This window comes from Erythrolamprus reginae, chromosome 1, assembly GCF_031021105.1.
Source record: "Erythrolamprus reginae isolate rEryReg1 chromosome 1, rEryReg1.hap1, whole genome shotgun sequence".
NCBI lineage: Eukaryota > Metazoa > Chordata > Lepidosauria > Squamata > Dipsadidae > Erythrolamprus > Erythrolamprus reginae.
Genome location: NC_091950.1, coordinates 208,098,294 through 208,116,587, shown reverse-complemented (window position 1 = coordinate 208,116,587; position 18,294 = coordinate 208,098,294). Strand labels below are relative to the sequence as shown.

At 42.9% G+C, this 18,294-nt stretch overlaps 1 protein-coding gene across 3 annotated transcripts in view; it reads left to right on the top strand.

The window, feature by feature from the left end:
- SPATS2L (spermatogenesis associated serine rich 2 like) overlaps positions 1-18,294 on the top strand; it is a 62,734-nt gene that overhangs the window by 19,969 nt on the left and 24,471 nt on the right. For all 3 annotated transcript variants that reach the window (XM_070732083.1, XM_070732085.1, XM_070732084.1), the window contains one exon: positions 18,006-18,080. In XM_070732083.1, the coding sequence (XP_070588184.1) occupies positions 18,042-18,080 (39 nt within the window). In that variant the 5' untranslated portion in view covers positions 18,006-18,041. The remainder of the gene's footprint in view (positions 1-18,005; positions 18,081-18,294) is intronic.

Below are 18,294 nucleotides of genomic sequence, written 5' to 3'. Positions count from 1 at the left end.
TCATCCTCCTTTTCTTCAACCAGAGGATTCCCATTAGAAGAAAAGTATTGATGTCTCTCAAAATAGAATATTTCTTCTCTAGCGTAATAATATCAATTTCATATGATATTACGAAGACTTTAGTCACATTAACAACATTTATCAAGCAAGCCAATTAAGAAACATCAAAAAAATGTTATGGTTTAAATTTGTAAATAATGTTTGTGAAATTATGGTTTTGATAACATAAATTATTATTTCATAAGATGGATCATCAGTTTGGAGAATTTTGTGTTAACTGATGCTTGTATAAAAATGATTCCCCACCTTTACTATAGTCATGAGTAACTTCAACAAATCTCACTGGTGATTTGTTTTTCTTTTTTGTTCGCCTTGTTTTCCTTCTCCAGAATTTGAACCTGAAAGGTTTAAGTGCAAACATTTTTCAAAATGCTATCAATTCAGTAAGCAAACGTGGACATTGCTTTACATATATTCCTCGACTTACAACCATTCATTTAGTGACCATTTAAAGTTGCAATGGCACTGAAAAAATGACTTACAATTGTTTTCACACTTATGACTATTGCAGCATCTCGGTGGTCATATGATCAAAATTCAGTCCCTCGGCAATTGTATTTATGACGGCTGCAATGTCCCAGGTCATGTGACCAGCTTTTGTGGCCTTCTGACAAACAAAGTCAATGGGGAAGCCAGATTTATTTAACATCTGATACTGTCTTAACAACTGCAGTGAGTCACTTAACAAGTGTGGCAAGAAAAGTTGTAAAATGGGGCAAAACTGATGTAGCTGTCTTGTTTAGCAATGGAAATTTTGGCCTCTATTATGGTTGTAGGTCAAGGACTACTGTACTTTTAATTTTGTTTGCTTCTTTGAAATAGCTTCCTTGAATTTTTCATTCACAACATTGTTCTATTTTTTATCTTTCCTGAAAATTTCAGCACAGTGAAGCAATTAAACCCATTGCTGACAATAAAAGTCTGATAGGTTTTTACTTCAGCCAGAGACTCTTTCATCATCCTCCGCAGAAGTATTAATACATTCTAGCCCAGTTTGATTCATTCTTTCAGATGCACTTATGCAGAGATTTTTATGTGCTTGGCTTAGACTGCACTCATAACATAATCTGCAAGTTGCCTCCATGTTGAATTATTTCATCTCCCTGCTTTTTACATTTTGAGAATTGTTAGTAATTGATTCCTTGGTCTTCAGGTTTTCCAAGGAGAGTATAAAATTAATAATGTAACCTCGATGTGTGTTTATTTAATAAACATGAAGGAATTGTTAATAAAAAACAGGTAGTTGTTCCATTAAAACATAGGCAAATTTATGAGAGTCTTTCATGAAAGTGGGTAGAACGAGCCAGAAGAGATCTTGCAAGAAAGTGGAGAGGATGGTGGAAAATCTTTTTAAAAGGTAAGTCATATATCTCATAAAATTATATAATTGAAAACATGTATAGACAAACATGGAAAGACATTGTCCATTGTTTTTTCATTTGGCATCACGTTGTTTCCTTTAATTCATTGGAGTTAAAATTTATTTATTTGTTTTATTTATTTTATTTATTTATTTATTTATTTATTAGATTTGTATGCCGCCCCTCTCCGCAGACTCGGGGCGGCTCACAACACAATAAAAACAGTTTGTAACAAATCTAATAATTTACAATATAAAATATTTTAAAAAACCATTATTAAACAAACATACACACAAGCATACCATACATAAATTGTATAGGCCCGGGGGAGATATCTCAGTTCCCCCATGCCTGACGAGAAAGGTGGGTTTTAAGGAGTTTGCGAAAGGCGAGGAGGGTAGAGGCAGTTCTAATCTCTGGGGGGAGCTGGTCCCAGAGAGTCGGGCCCGCCACAGAGAAGACTGTTCCCCTGGGGCCCACCAACCGACATTGTTTAGTTGACGGGACCCGGAGAAGGCCCACTCTGTGGGACCTAATCGGTCGCTGGGATTGGTGCGGCAGAAGGCGGTTTCGGAGATATTCTGGTCCGATGCCATGAAGGGCTTTAAAGGTCATAACCAACACTTTCAATTGTGACCGGAAATTGATCGGCAACCAATGCAGACTGCGGAGTGTTGGTGTGACATGGGCATACCTAGGGAAGCCCATGACTGCTCTCGCAGCTGCATTCTGCACGATCTGAAGTTTCCGAACACTTTTCAAAGGTAGTCCCATGTAGAGAGCATTACAGTAGTCGAACCTCGAGGTGATGAGGGCATGAGTGACTGTGAGTAGTGAGTCCCGGTCCAAATAGGGCCGCAACTGGTGCACCAGGCGAACCTGGGCAAACGCCCCCCTCGCCACAGCTGAAAGATGTTTCTCTAATGTGAGCTGTGGATCGAGGAGGACGCCCAAGTTGCGGACAGTCTCCGAGGGGGTCAATAATTCCCCCACCCAGGGTGATGGACGGACAGTTGGGATTGTCCTTGGGAGGCAAAACCCACAGCCACTCCGTCAAACTCAGGGTTGAGTTTGAGTCTGTTGGCACCCATCCAGGCCCCAACAGCCTGCAGACACCGGCACATCACTTCCACTGCTTCGTTGATTGGACATGGGGTGGAGATGTAAAGCTGGGTATCATTAGCGTACTGATGATACCTCGCCCCATGCCCTTGGATTATCTCACCCAGCGGTTTCATGTAGATATTGAATAGCAGGGGGGAGAGGACCGACCCCTGAGGCACCCCACAAGGGAGAGACCTCGGGGTCGACCTCTGGCCTCCCACTAACACCGACTGCGACCGACCGGAGAGGTAGGAGGAGAACCACTGGAGAACAGTGCCTCCCACTCCCAACCCCTCCAGCCGGCACAGAAGGATACCATGGTCGATGGTATCGAAAGCCGCTGAGAGGTCAAGAAGCACCAGGACAGAGGTTAAACCCCTGTCCCAGGCCTGCCAGAGATCATCCATCAATGCGACCAAAGCAGTTTCCGTGCTGTAACCGGGCCTGAAACCCGACTGCTGGGGACCTAGATAATCGGCTTCTTCCAAGGACCACTGGAGCTGGAGTGCCACCACCTTCTCAACAACCTTCCCCATGAAGGAAAGGTTGGAGACTGGACGATAGTTATTAAGTACGGCTGGGTCCAGGGAAGGCTTCTTGAGGAGGGGTCGCACAAGCGCCTCTTTATAGGGTGTTGGAAAGGATCCCCTCCCCAAGGAAGCGTTGACAATCTCCTGGACCCAGCTCCGTGTCACCTCCCTGCTAGCCGAAACCAGCCAGGAGGGACACGGATCCAGTAAACAGGTGGCGGAACTCACAGCTCCAATGGCCTTGTCCACTTCATCAGGTGTCACCAGATCAAACTCTTCCCAGACAGGTGGACAAGTACGGGCCCCAGTCACCTCAACTGACTCGTTGTCAGTCGACTCTGTTTTCCAATTGGAGTCGAGGTCTGCCCGGATCTGAGCGATTTTATCAGCGAAAAACGTGTTAAAATCCTCGGCACTACTCTGTAAGGGCTCCCCAACTCCCCCCTGGTTAAGGGAGCGGGTCACCCTAAACAGAGCGGCCGGGCAGGATTCCGCTGATGCAATCAAGGCGGCATGATACGCGCATCTTGCCGCCTTGAGCGCCACTTTGTAAGTCTTAATAAAAGCTCTTACAAGTGTTCCATCGGATTCAGACTTACTCTTCCTCCATCGCTTCTCTAGACGTCTCTTCTGGCGTTTCAACTCCCGGAGCTCCTCGTTGAACCATGGAGCTCTACGGGATCTAGCGCCATGGAGAGGTCGCAAAGGCGCAATCCGATCAAGAGCCTCCGCTGCAGCCTTGTTCCAGGTCTCCGCAAGAGACTCCGCCGAACTGTGGATGAGTGCATCTGGAATAACCCCAAGCGCCGTCTGAAAGCCCTCTGGGTCCATCAGGCGTCTGGGGCGGAACATCTTAATCGGTTCCGCCTCCCTGCGGGGAAGGATTGGAGCCAGGAAGTCAAGCCGTAGAAGAAAATGGTCCGACCATGACAAAGGCAACGCTTCTAAGCCCCTTAGTCTCAGACCATTACTCAATTGCTCGGAGAGGAATATCATGTCAGGTGTGTGTCCTCTCTCATGAGTTGGACCCTGAACTACTTGAGTCAGGTCCGTGGCTGTCATGGTGGCCATGAACTCCTGTGCCAGTCCAGAGGCTTCGCCGAGTGACGGCAGATTGAAGTCCCCAAGACAATAAGTCCGGGGAACTCCACCGCCAAGTTTCAAGTTTAATCAGATTTGTATGCCGCCCCTCTCCGCAGACTCGGGGCGGCTCACAGCAATAGCAATACAATGTAAGACAAATCCAATACTTAAATTACTTTAAAAAACACCACAAATTAAAACCAATCATACACACTAGCGTACCATGCATAAATTTTTATAAGCCTAGGGGGAAGGAACATGTCAATTCCCCCATGCCTGATGACAGAGGTGGGTTTTAAGGAGCTTACGAAAGGCTAGGAGGGTGGGGGCAACTCTGATATCTAGGGGGAGTTGGTTCCAAAGGGTCGGGGCCGCCACAGAGAAGGCTCTTCCCCTGGGTCCCGCCAAACGACATTGTTTAGTTGACGGGACCTAGAGAAGGCCAACTCTGTGGGACCTAACTGGTCGCTGGGATTCGTGCGGCAGAAGGCGGTCCCGGAGATATTCTGATCCAGTGCCATGAAGAGCTTTATAGGTCATAACCAACACTTTGAATTGTGACCGGAAATTGATCGGCAGCCAATGCAGACTGCGTAGTGTTGGTGTGACATGGGCAAATTTAGGAAAGCCCATGATAGCTCTCGCAGCTGCATTCTGCACGATCTGAAGTTTCCGAACACTTTTCAAAGGTAGCCCCATGTAAAGAGCATTACAGTAGTCGAGCCTCGAGGTGATGAGGGCATGAGTGACTGTGAGCAGTGACTCCCGGTCCAAATAGGGCCGCAACTGGTGCACAAGGCAAACCTGGGCAAATGCCCCCCTCGCCACAGCTGAAAGATGTTTCTCTAATGTGAGCTGTGGATCAAGGAGGGCGCCCAAGTTGCGAACCCTCTCTGAGGGGGTTAGTGACTCCCCCCCCAGGGTGATGGACGGACAGATGGAATTGTCCTTGGGAGGCAAAACACAAAGCCACTCTGTCTTATCCGGGTTGAGCTTGAGTCTGTTGACACCCATCCAGACCCCAACAGCCTCCAGGCACCGGCACATCACTTCCACTGCTTCGCCGACTGGACAAGGGGTGGAGATGTAAAGCTGGGTATCATCTGCATACTGATGATATCTCACTCCATGCCCCACCTCCTCGAGTAGCACAGGCAGGGCTTTTGACACGCAGCTGGGAGGCAGGTACGTGAGAAACAAGCCCACCTGAACCCCTAAGTCCAACTTCATCAGGAGAGACTCGCAACTCACAATCTCTGGAGCAATGAGTCTACGTAGGCAAAGGCTCTCCCTGGCTATAACAGCCACTCCTCCCCCCCTTCCCTGGGGTCGAGGTTGATGCCATATCTGAAACCCGGCTCGGCAGATTTCAGAGAGAGGAACTCCTCCCTCTGGGCCCAGCCAGGTTTCAGTAATACATGCCAGGTCGGCCTCCTTATCCAGGATTAGATCCTGGATGAGGAGAGCTTTATTTACCACCGACCTGGCATTGAGTAGCAGCAACCTGAGCCCAGGGCCAGAATTACACTCATCAGCAGTGCCCAAGATTGGGCTCACGGAGCCAGAACAAGGGATCATTATTAAGCAACGATCCCTCGTTCCCCTGGAACGGCTAACTCCGTTATTTGGTATCAAATAATTTAATCAACACACATTTTAAAAAGTGGAGCTTTGATCTGATGGTTGTCATCATTATCTTGACTTTTATTACCTCTACTAAACTCACAAAACAGGTTTTTTAATAGTAAACATGGAATAATAAATATTTTGTTTAGTTCAAAATATCTGCAACCTCATAGAACAAGTTACCCCGAAGCTTCAGAAATTATATATAAAAAGATAAAGCATACTGTAGATGTTTTGGTAATTTGAAATCTGTCCAACATACTATTTAAAAAATCAATGTAAAGTTGAGCACATTTAAGCTATTTTTTTTAAAATTCTGCGAATGTTATAGAAATCCAATCTGAGATTTTTATGCAAAACATTTTAGTGGAAAACCACTGCTGTGTCCACATAATACTTTGAGCTGCAATGCCTATAATTTTGTGGGTTGTTCTTTGTGCGATATAAACAACCTTAAAATAGTCCTTTTGATACATGCCATTTAGTAAAATGACATATTTGAAATACAGTGGTACCTCAAGATACGAACCCCTTGTCTTACGAACAACTCGTGATACGAACCCGGGGTTCAGAAAAATTTTGCCTCTTCTTACAAACTTTTTTCGAGTTACGAACCGGTGTTCGGAGACTGCTGGGAAGCCGCACGGCTGTTTTAAAAGGTGACAGCCGGGCGGCGGGGCTTCCCAGAAGCCTCCCGAACGCCGGTTCGTAACTTGAACAAAGTTCATAAGAAGAGGCAAAATTTTGCTAAACCCCGGGTTCGGTTCGGGAGGCTGCTGGGAAGCCCCCCAGGCCGGCTGCGACCTTTTAAAACACCCGCGCCGCTTCGCAGCTGTCTCCCGAAGCCGAACGCGGAAGTTCGGCTTTAGCGTTCGGCTTCAGGAGACAGCTGCGAAGCGGCGCGGGTGTTTTAAAAGGTCGCAGCCGGCCTGGGGGGCTCGCCAGCACCCCCCCGAACCCTGAAGCCGAACGCGGAAGTTTGGCTTTAGCGTTCGGCTTCAGGAGACAGCTGCGAAGCGGCGCGGGTGTTTTAAAAGGTCGCAGCCAGCCTGGGGGGCTTGCCAGCACCCCCCCGAAATCCTGAAGCCGAACGCTAAAGCCGAACTTCCGCGTTCGGCTTCGGGAGACAGCTGCGAAGCAGCTCGGGTGTTTTTAAAGGTCGCAGCCGGCCTGGGGGGCTTGCCAGCACCCCCCTGAACCCAGGTTCGGGGTTCAGGGGGGCTGGGAAGCCCCCCAGGCCGGCTGTCACGTTTTAAAACAGCCACGCGGCTTCCCAGCAGTCGCCGAAAGCCGTTTTTTTGCGGGGGGGGTTTTTGGTTGCACAGATTAATTGACTTTACATTGTTTCCTATGGGAAACAATGTTTCATCTTACGAACCTTTCGTCTTACGAACCTCCTCCTTGCACCAATTAAGTTCGTATCATGAGGTATTACTGTACATGCTAGCTTTCAATTTCTAATAGATGCTTTCTGCTACTGTATTTAGACCCAGATTGTGATTGAGTTCTGCCAAGTTCCTTTATGGGAATCACCTTGTCAATTGCACTATTTACATTGTAACTTTACACTATCTTATTAAATAGCATTAACTTCACTCCTCCAGACTGACACTGAAACTTTTGAGAGAATTGATGATGGATATGGAGAATAAAATATATTGCAACACCATCTATGCTGCTTGTGTAAATTTATATACACACATATGCAAATTGTATGTACAGTAATACCTCATCTTACAAACCTAATTGGTTCCGAAAGGAGGTTCGTAAGGCGAAAAGTTCATAACACGAAACAATGTTTCACATAGGAAACAATGTAAAAACAATTAATGCGTGCAAGGGGGAAAAATCGCAAAATGGCGCTCCGCTGGGCGCCACCGCCCGGCTGTCACCTTTTAAAACAGCCAGGGGGCTTCTCTGCGTTCTCCCGAACCCAAACTTTTGCTGAACTTTTCGGGTTCAGGAGGCTGCTGAGAAGCGCCACCACCCGCCTGTCACCTTCTGAAACAGCTGGGGGGCTTCTCGGCGTTCTCCCGAACGCCGAACCCGGAAGTTCGGCAAAAGTTCGGGTTCGGGTTCTGGAGGCCGCCGAGAAGCGCCTGGCTGTTTCAGGAGGTTACAGCTGGGTGGCGCCGCCCGGCGGAGCACCGTTTTTGCAATCAGCGGCGCCATTTTCAGCCAATCTGGAGGCTGAAAAGGAGGTGGGGAATCCCAATAGGGAATTCCATGGGCAGAGCTTTGACGTCACGAAGACGTCCTTCCTGAGTGCTGTGCCAAAAGACCTCAGCTGGCATTTGAAAGCAATAAACATTGACAAAATCACAATCTGTCAGTTGCAAAAGGCCACCATACTTGGATCTGCACGCATCATATGAAAATACATCACACAGTCATAGACACTTGGGAAGTGTTTGACTAGTGATATTGTGATACGAAATCCAGCATATCTTATTTGCTGTGTACTATTGGGTTTTTTTTGTGAATATAATAATAATAATAACCGCCTTCTGCTGCACGAATCCCAGCGACCGGTTAGGTCCCGCAGAGTTGGCCTTTTCTGGGTCCCGTTGATGAAGGGGAAGAACCTTCTCTGTGGCAGCCCCTACCCTCTGGAATCAACTCCCCCTGGAGATTAGGATTGCACCCACCCTCCTTGCCTTTCGCAAACTCCTTAAAACTCACGTCTGTCGTCAGGCATAAGGAAATTGATTCCCCTGGGCCATTTCCGTTTTATGTATGGATTGTATCAGATGAATGATTATTTTTTATATTAAGGGTTTAAAACTCTTAATTATTGGATTTGTATTGTTTTTGTTATTGTGAGCTGCCTCTAGTCTTCGGAGAGGGGCGTCATATAAATCTAATAAATGATGATGATGATGATGATGATGATAATAAATCGGTAGAATATCACACCCATGATATATGATGAAAACAAAACTATTTTTTTATTATTTATCTCCATCTCTGATTAGATGCCACATAATCTCTGATAATATAAAATAAAATTAAAAAAGAGAGAAATGCAAAATTAAATGTAGTATTCAGGATATCTGTTCTTTGGACAATGGCAGCTGAAATCATCAGGCAGTTTCTATGCATCAGAAATGAAAATATTCAGTATTATCCCATGGGCAATCATTTTATCAATGAGATTAAAAACTCATGACATATAATCTCATAAATCAGTTAAGAAAAATATTACAATCTATCACCCAACTATACATATCCCTTTACATAGCAGCTTCCTTTTGATAGTTTTTTGTCGTTTCTTGTGCTTCAGTTGCAAACTCATTTTTTTCTTATACAAGCTTATTTTTAAAATACCTGTTTTTCAGCTGTTGCATCTGATTATGGAATGAAACAAGATTTCTAGACAGGAAATTCTTGAAAAAAACTGTTTCACATGTCATATTAAGGCATATTGTCATTTAATCATTGAAGTAAATACTGGTAAATATGTTGGCAAATACACCAAGAACCACACTTAAATCTTTGACTAACATGTAGTTTAAGCATAACTTAATATGATGTGTGATTCTTACTACAGAATTAATAAATTATACAAGTAAATAATATTCAAGCTTCTTTCTTTGCTTTCTATTCCTTCATCAGTTTTGAATGAAATCAGTAAAAATATTGAATAGCACTTTAAGTATATTTTTAAAAAATGAATAAAATAAAATAAAAACCAGAGAGATATTCTTTAGAAATATTCATAAGAAAGGTTTACTGTGTTTATTTATTAAGAAATTCTAAATACAGTTTACTTCTATTATTTACTTTGTCTTGTAATAATACATTTGCAATTAAATTTATAATCCTTTCTCTTTTAAAATTATTCATATCTTTCAAAGTGTTTTTGTAGACTAGAATCACATAATGTGTCTCCAGTCTCATTGTCTTAATCGTGTTTTGATAAACCACATCCAACTTTTTTTTTCCTGCATATTTTCCAACATATTTCTGTCCGTGAATAAATAAGCCAGATAAATTTTAATTATGCTGTAACAATGCCATAAAGAAAGATTACTTGTGATTCTTTGCAATAAGGTTTTTCATTGCAAATGCTCTTTGGCAGGTTTAACAAATATACTGGCATGGCAGTGTTCCAAATCCATTTACATGTGGGTAATTATAAAGATTGTATTAGTAGACAAAATTCTTCATTATTAAGAATTGAAACACTGGAAACATGAAAATTATAAATGGCAATTGCTAACAATACAAGGTAAAAAAAAATGAACCAGTGAAAAGTGAAGTTGATCATTTATTTTGCTACAGAAAAATACTGTATCAAAATGGAAAAGATTATTTTATTTGTATGCTTTTTGTTATTTGTTTATGTACATTTGTGTTTGTTTGTGTGTGTGTGTGTGCATGCGTATGAATGCATATATTATTCCAGTTTCTGATACAATTATTTTCAAATTAGAAATGACAACACAAATTAAATACTAGGGTCCAGTATTTAGCAAGACCCCAGCAAGTAATAAGTATCGGTAAAATTTGAAAAATTAGAATATTATGCAAAAGTTCATTTATTTCAGTAATGCAACTTAAAAGGTAAAATGTAATACAGTGAACCCTCGAGTTTCGCGTGTTCAAGTATCGCGAAAGGGCTATTTCGCGAGTTTTCAACCAGGAAGTAAACTCCACCATCTGCGCATGCGTGCCCTTCCACGCATGCATAGATGGTGGAGTTTCCCCGCCGGGCAGAGGCTTCCCTGGGTCTTCCCCCTCTTGCCCCCGTAAGACCCCAGCGGCGGCGCGAGCAACGGCGTGGGCGGGCGGGCGGCACGCGCTTGGGGACATCCCAGCTCCGCTCCCCAGCTGGGGAAAGCGCGCGCGTTTGGGGACTCCCTAGATCCGCTCCCCAGCTGGGGAGCGGATCTAGGGAGTCCCCAAACGCGCGCGCTTTCCCCAGCAACGCGCGCGCGGTGGGGACTCCCTAGATCCGCTCCCCAGCTGGGGAGCGGATCTAGGGAGTCCCCAAACGCGCGCGCTTTCCCCAGCAACGCGCGCGGGGTGGGGACTCCCTAGATCCGCTCCCCAGCTGGGGAGCGGATCTAGGGAGTCCCCAAACGCGCGCGCACCCCAGGCGCGAGCAACGGGGTGGGCGGGCGAAGGGCGGGCGGCAGTGGAAGCAAAAACACCATCTGCGCACGCGCAGATGGTGTTTTTACTTCCGCACCGCTACTTCGCTAAAAATCGATCATCGCGTGGGGTCCTGGAACGGAACCCTCGCGATGATCGAGGGTTCACTGTATATGAAAGAGATTCATTACATGCAAGGCAAAATAGTTCAAGGCGTGATTTGTCATAATTATGGTGATTGTGGGATACAGCTCATGAAAACCCCAAATCCACAATCTCAGAAATTTAGAATATTAAATGCAATCAATAAAAAAAGGATTGTACATGGACTAATATCAGACCTTTGAAAATTATAAGCATGCATATGTACTCAATACTTGGTTTGGGCCCCTTTTGAAGCAATTACTGCCTCAAAGGGCGTGGCATGGAAGCTATCAGCCAGTGGCACTGCTGAGTTGTTATAGAAGACCAGGATGCTTCAATGGCGGCCATCAGCTCTTCTGCATTGTTTGGTCTCATGGCTCTCATTTTTCTCTTGGCAATGGCCTATATATTCTCTATGAGGCTCAGGTCAGGCGAGTTTGCTGGCCAATCAAACACAGTAATCCCATGGTCATTGAACTGGACACAAATTGTTTCAACTCCTACTCTCAAAACGTCGCTACAGAGCACTGCACACCAAAACAACTAGACACAAGAACAGTTTTTTCCTGAACGCCATCACTCTACTAAACAAATAATTCCCTCAACACTGTCAGACTTTTTACTAAATCTGCACTATTATTTCTACTAGTTTTTCTCATCATTCCTATCATCCTTTTCCTCCCACTTATGACTGTATGACTGTAACTTGTTGCTTGTATCCTAAGATTTTTATTAATATTGATTGTTTCTTCATTGCTTATTTGACCCCTATGACATTCATTAAGTGTCATACCACAGGATTCTTGACAAATGTATCTTTTTCTCTTATGTATGCTGAGAGCATATGCACCAAGACAAATTCCTTGTGTGTCCAATCACACTTGGCCAATAAAAATTCTATTCTGTTCCATTCTAAAAAGCCAATGGGAAAGCAAGAGAAAACTTGACAGTCTGGCACTAGTACATTCATAAACTGGAATCAACTTTCAGTTTTAAAAAATGGTTAAAAGCAGCTAAGGCAAAGTTGGAATTTGGCAAACACTTGTCAGACGAAATGAGGATTCTTTTGGAGTGATTCAGCCACCAGGAAAGTTGAAAATGCATAAAGTGGCAGCTTGCAGAGGTTGCCATGTTTGGTTTTTCATTTGTATTTGAAAGAGATAGAGAAAAAAATACTGGCAACAAAGAGATAGATACAGTATTATCAGTGATGGTGCCTTATGATTAACATAAAGCAGAATGCAGCATACAGTAGTAGTCTGGCTTCCTTTTAATTAAACAAATGTTGGCTTGACTCTCTAAAAAGAAGCCACAGATACTGGGACTTTAGCCCTTCAAATTGAAATTGTCCAAAATATCTCTAGCCCAAGATCATAATCTTTTTAGGGAGTATATTGTTTGTTTATTTGTTTGTTTATTTATTTATTATTACAATTTCTAAGCTGGTGGCAGAAATATTGCCACAGGAAGTTTTTCTTTTCAGAAAACCAATTAGCATATCACTGTCCATCTTGCTCCTCTTCTTTGTACTACTAGCTAAAACTGAAAATTAGATGGTTATTGTTAAGTTCTGGGCGAAGAATGGAGGTGAGGCCTGAGTGATTTCTAACACCTCTTTATTCAATACTGCATGTGGCAACAGAACTTCCTGGTTGACACAGGTTTTTTTTATAGGAAACCGATCAGCCAAACAACCAATGAGGAGAGAGTATTTTCTCACTCCTAAAGAGGACTAGAATAAGAACTTCAAATGACAATATACAATAGACAGACAGATAACAGTTATCCCCCCCCCCCTTTTAATGAGTCCTTAAGACCTGGCTCTATAGGCTCTGGGTTAGTGTGAGGCAGTGCTTCTCAACCTTGGCAGCTTGAAGATGTTTGGACTTTTAAATTCCCCAAATTCCTGAGCAAACTAATAGTAGCTGCATCTATTTGTTTTGCTTCTTTTTACCTTTACTCTTTTGTACTCCAGCAATTGGAAAAACAAACTAGTGTACTTCTTGCAGTGTCAGCAGCATCAGAGGAAAGAATCTAGTGTTCCTGTTATTGCTACAAGCATTAGATTGTTTACACTTTTACATGTTTAAAAGATAACAATACGCATTGGCAGTATTTTTTTAAAAAAAATCAGTCCCACACTTGAAGAACTTTTTTCTTTGTTATTTTATATCTCTGCTTCTGCCAGAGTGGCTGAGCCAAAGAGTGCAAAAACTGCACACGCCATTTTAGTTTCTTGATCTTTAGAACAAATCTGTGACTTAGCCTTGAGCGTCCCTCTTAGAAAAATGAGATGGAACAATGTGGATATGTTTTGCTGAACTAAAATGATGATTTAAGAGTCATTGAATTGCTATCCATGGATTTGTCATTTATTTGCTTAGATCATTGAGGAAAATTTCAAGTTTAATTATGTTGTTTGATAGTGTTAAGGATCTAAGCTGTTTCAAGTTAAAGCTGCCTTTTGCAATTGAATGGTGGTGATTTTGTCAATGCTGATGGTGGTGGTTCAGATGTTTTGGGATTGCATCGAAGGCACTTATTGGTACTATTATTATTATTATTATTATCATTATTATTAAATTTGCATATCCATTTCTTATAAATGCCCCAAATAGTTTGCAAACCTGAGAACAGACGCATAGGTTTTCTTATGTTTAAACAGGTTTTCTTTAAAATATGTTTTGCTTGCTAATCCCTTTCTTTTTTCAATTTTCAGTTAAGATATAAATCTTTCTATATTTTGTCATCTTTATTTTGATACACTTTTGATATATAGTGTTTCATTGTCAATTTCGGCAAAATGTTTTGATGTGTTCTGTAAGAAAATGAAAAGCCCATTTATACATGAGAGAAATTATGTGAAATGGGAAGCTTTTGTTTATCCTTTTGCAGTATATGGCTATTATAGTGAAAAAAAAATCTTTATCTTGCAAGATGAGAGTCATGTCTTGGAGTAGACATAATATTTATCAGTTTACAGCTTCTTATCCATGCCATGTAAGAGATACCGGTAAGAAAGCATTTTTCTCTATCAGGTTGAATGTGCTTGGAAATCAATCCCAGAAGTTAGCAGTATGTTGTTTCTGTTATTTTCTTTCTTCTTTCTACATCCAGGCAGCTTATACAGTGACAGAGAAAGAAAAAGAGAAGGGGCAGGGGTAATTGAAGCTGACTTTCAGCCTTTTCTTAAAAGACTTTCCATATACAGTAATACCTCGTCTTACGAACTTAATTGGTTCCAGGAGGAGGTTTGTAAGGCGAAAAGTTTGTAAGACGAAACAATGTAAAATCAATTAATGCGTGCAAGAAAAATGCAAAAATGCCGCCGCCTGGCTGTCACCTTTTGAAACAGCCGGGCGCTTCTCAGCATTCTCCCAAATGCTGAACCCGGAAGTTCGGCAAAAGTTTGGGTTCGGATGGCCGCCGAGAAGCCCCGCCACCCGGCTGTCGCCTTTTGAAACAGCCAGGGGGCTTCTCGGCGTCCTCCCGAACCCGAACGCCAAACCTGAACTTTTGCCAAACTTCCGGTTTTGGCATTCGGGAGGCCGCCGAGAAGCCCCGCCGCCTGGCTGTCGCCTTTTGAAACAGCCGGGGGGCTTCTCGGCGTTCTGCTGAACGCCGAACCCAGAAGTTCAGCAAAAGTTCGGGTTTGGCATTCGGGTTCGGGAGGACGCCGAGAAGCCCTGCCACCCGGCTGTCAGCTTTGCAAAAGAGCCGCGGAGCTGTCGGCCGGTCGGGAGGTTCAAACGGAGGTGGGGAATCCCAATAGGGAATTCCATGGGCGGAACTTTGACGTCACGAAGATGTCCTTCCTGGAGTCCACGTTTCGGCCAGCCAGGAAAGATGTCTCCATGACGTCAAAGCTCCACCCATGGAATTCCCTCTGCGGCTCTTTTGCAAAGCTGACAGCCAGGCGGCGGGGCTTCTCGCCGTCCTCCCGAACGCCAAACCCCAACTTTTGCCAAACAGCCCCCCCGGCTGTTTGAAAAGGCGACAGCCAGGCGGCGGGGCTTCTCAGCGGCTTCCCAAATGCTGAACCCAGAAGTTCGGCAAAAGTTTGGGTTTGGTGTTCGGGTTCGGGTTCGGGAGGATGCCGAGAAGCCCCCCCGGCTGTTTCAAAAGGCGACAGCCGGGCGGCAGGGCTTCACGGCGGCCACCCAAACTTTTGCCGAACCTCCGGGTTCGGCATTCGGGCAGCAGGTTCATAAGGCGGAAAAAGTTCATAAGAAGAGGCAAAAAATTTCCGAACCCTGGGTTCGTATCTTGGAATGTTCATATGGCGAGGGGTTCGTATCACGAAGTACTACTGTATATTTATTTATTTATTTATTTATTTATTTAGATTTGTATGCCGCCCCTCTCCGCAGATTCGGGGCGGCTCACAACAAGTGAAAAAGACAGTTTGCGACAAATCTAAATTCCTACTAAAAAACATTTTAAAAACCCCATTTCCTAACACACATACATACACACATACCATTCATTCAATATTCAGAATCTGAAAGGAAGAAGCAAATCTTGAGCTAAGGTTTTTATTGTAATATCTGTTTTGTGTTCAGTTTTAAATATAAATGAACAATCACCTTAAATTATGTAGTAGTGCTACTAAAGTAAATAAAATTTGGATAGCTGGGAATTTTATAATGAAGAAATTCAAGTTCTATTACCATATGTTTTGGTACTCAGAAGAAATTCTTCAGTTCAGGATTATTTAATGTTGTTGTTTTTCTTTATTATAAAAATGTATTTTATGTGAGATAAAAATGGGACTGAGCTAATTTATTCCACTCCAAATGCCAAATATCCTTATTAGTGTCTACTCCATTATCTTCACTAAAGCAGAAACTTAAATGGACAGATCACTTTCTGGTGGCTCTGGGCTTGACTAATGCTACGATTTCTGAAGGAAATGAAGCTAAATATAATAGTAATGGAATATGAGAATGACCTTGAGAGACAGGATGTAGCATACAGCCAAGGGGCCAGATAAAATGCAGCTTAGTCCACAGTGAGTATATAGGAGAGACAAGAAGCTCAGAAGAGACCTTCCTCAGATTCATGAGCTTTAAAGGGGACAGAGGGAGGGATATACTTTCAGTCTTGCAAGAATATGTTAATGTAATAATTTTACAATAATGTAGAATTAGCTAATCTGTTCATATTTCCTGTCTGGTCTACCTCATAAAGCTAAAATCAATTATACTTCTCTACATTAAAATGGCAGGGTGATGCAATTTAATTCTTGACCTAAAAGCAGTAAGGGACTGAATGGAAAGAATGGGATTGAGACTCCGTCCTAGCAAACTAAGTGACTGTAGTTTTGCATTAGTTCTAGTATATTGCCAACTTCAACTCTGGATGGGGTTAGGCTCCCCCAGAAAGAATCGGTATGCATTCTGGCACTATTCCTGAACTCTTAAGTCCTCATAAGTAGAAATTGGAAAGAGGGTGTCAGGCCCAAAGTCATTTTGTGAAGTCCAAGATGGGCCTGACACAGCTTGGGAGTGAGAGAGAGAGAGAGAGATGCCACCACACATTCCTTTCTCCAGATGCCATAGTAACAAACACAGGAAGAAATCAGGAATCCTGCATAGGATTGACCCTCATGACTGCACTTGTGGGTGTGGGGATGTGAGATGGGGTTTTGACCCGGATGTAATCTAAGGGACTCAGAGTTGGAATGATTCCAGTATAATCCAGGCATGGCCGTTAATAAATCCTACCCGGTGAGAAGCACAGGCATGGAATTGTTTTATTTCTCGGAATGCCGTTTTGGTTCTCTAACAGAGGGATTCCCTCATTCCAGCTGGCAGTTGCTTTCTACCCCACTGTCTCCCGGGATTCCCTCCTGTCTCACGTGGTTCTCCAAACTCAACGCGCCCTTGAAGGGTCCCCGCACATGAAAAATTCATCCTTTTCCCTCTGCACCGCCTTGATATCGCCACTGGAAGTCCGGCATCCAGTGTTCTAGTACAAAACAAAATAAATCCTGCAGACTAAAACTCTGAATTCCTGCTAAATACAAGTAGTCCTCAATTTAGAACCATTAATTTAGAAACCATTTAAAGTTACAACAGCATAGAAAAAAGTGACTTGTGACCATTTTTCATGATTCCCTATGGTCAAAGGTTGGATGCTTGGAAACCAGATGGGTGCAGTGTCCTGGGGTCATATGATCACCTTTATGACCTGATTAGCAATCAATGAGGAAGCCAAATTCACTTAATAACTGTGTTACTAATTTAACAACTGCAGTGATTCACTTAACAATTGTTGCAAGAAAGGTTGCAAAATGGACAAAACTTACTTATTGCTTAGCAATAGAAATTTGGGGCTGAGTTGTTGAGGTCCTCTGTAATATATGGCATATTGAAATAATTAATTAAAAATAACTTCACTTGTTCCTGAAATATATTCATCCTTGAATTTTATAGCAACTTCTTCTTTAAATAGTTCTTTCAATGCCGAACTTGTGTGGTCTGAAGTTTTAAAATGGAATCTGCCTTCTGCAACTTCAGATATTTATTTTTACTCCTAGAAGTGTTGAACATTGCTTCTTTTTTCTCCCTTCCCACACAGCTTTTGTTTGGCCAGACTAAGGGCTTGCCATAGTAAACCCAAAGCAAGAATTGTAGCCATTTTTTTAGATTTGAGCTTCAAAAAGTATTTTTTCCTTTAATAAAAACATTTGTTGATGAACAGATAATGTCTCAACAGTTTGATTCATCAGAATGTCATTTTCCTTTTAGTCTCAGCCCGCCCTGGGAAAAATGGCATTTTCTGTTTTCTGTATTATTAGTAGAAATTTGATTTATAGAAATTGACAAATGAGCCTTTCCAGGCCTTCTGCATGACGTTCAGGTTATTAGACTAAAACAGCATGAAAATTTAGAAAATCTATTTAAAACATTAGCAGCCTTATTCTTGAATGGGCAAGACATTGAAAATTAAAGTATTCATACTTATTATATGCATAACTTGCTGTATTTTTTTGCAGCTTGCAGCTGTTTCTTGCAGCACTTTCAAATAGGAGATGGCAGAAATAAGCTCACCAACAAACATCAAGGAAAAGGTACAATTTTTAATGATCACATCATGCAGCTCACCAGATATATCGATCAATCCGTTCAAATTTTAAACAATGTGCACTCCAGCTTTCCATACACGATAAAATAATTAGTCCTGCTGGTGGACGTCCTTGAGCTAGCTGCCCTGCATTCCAACTCCAGCCAAGGATGTTTAAATTCTACTACTTGATAACAAGAATGAATATCAGTTGTTGCTGT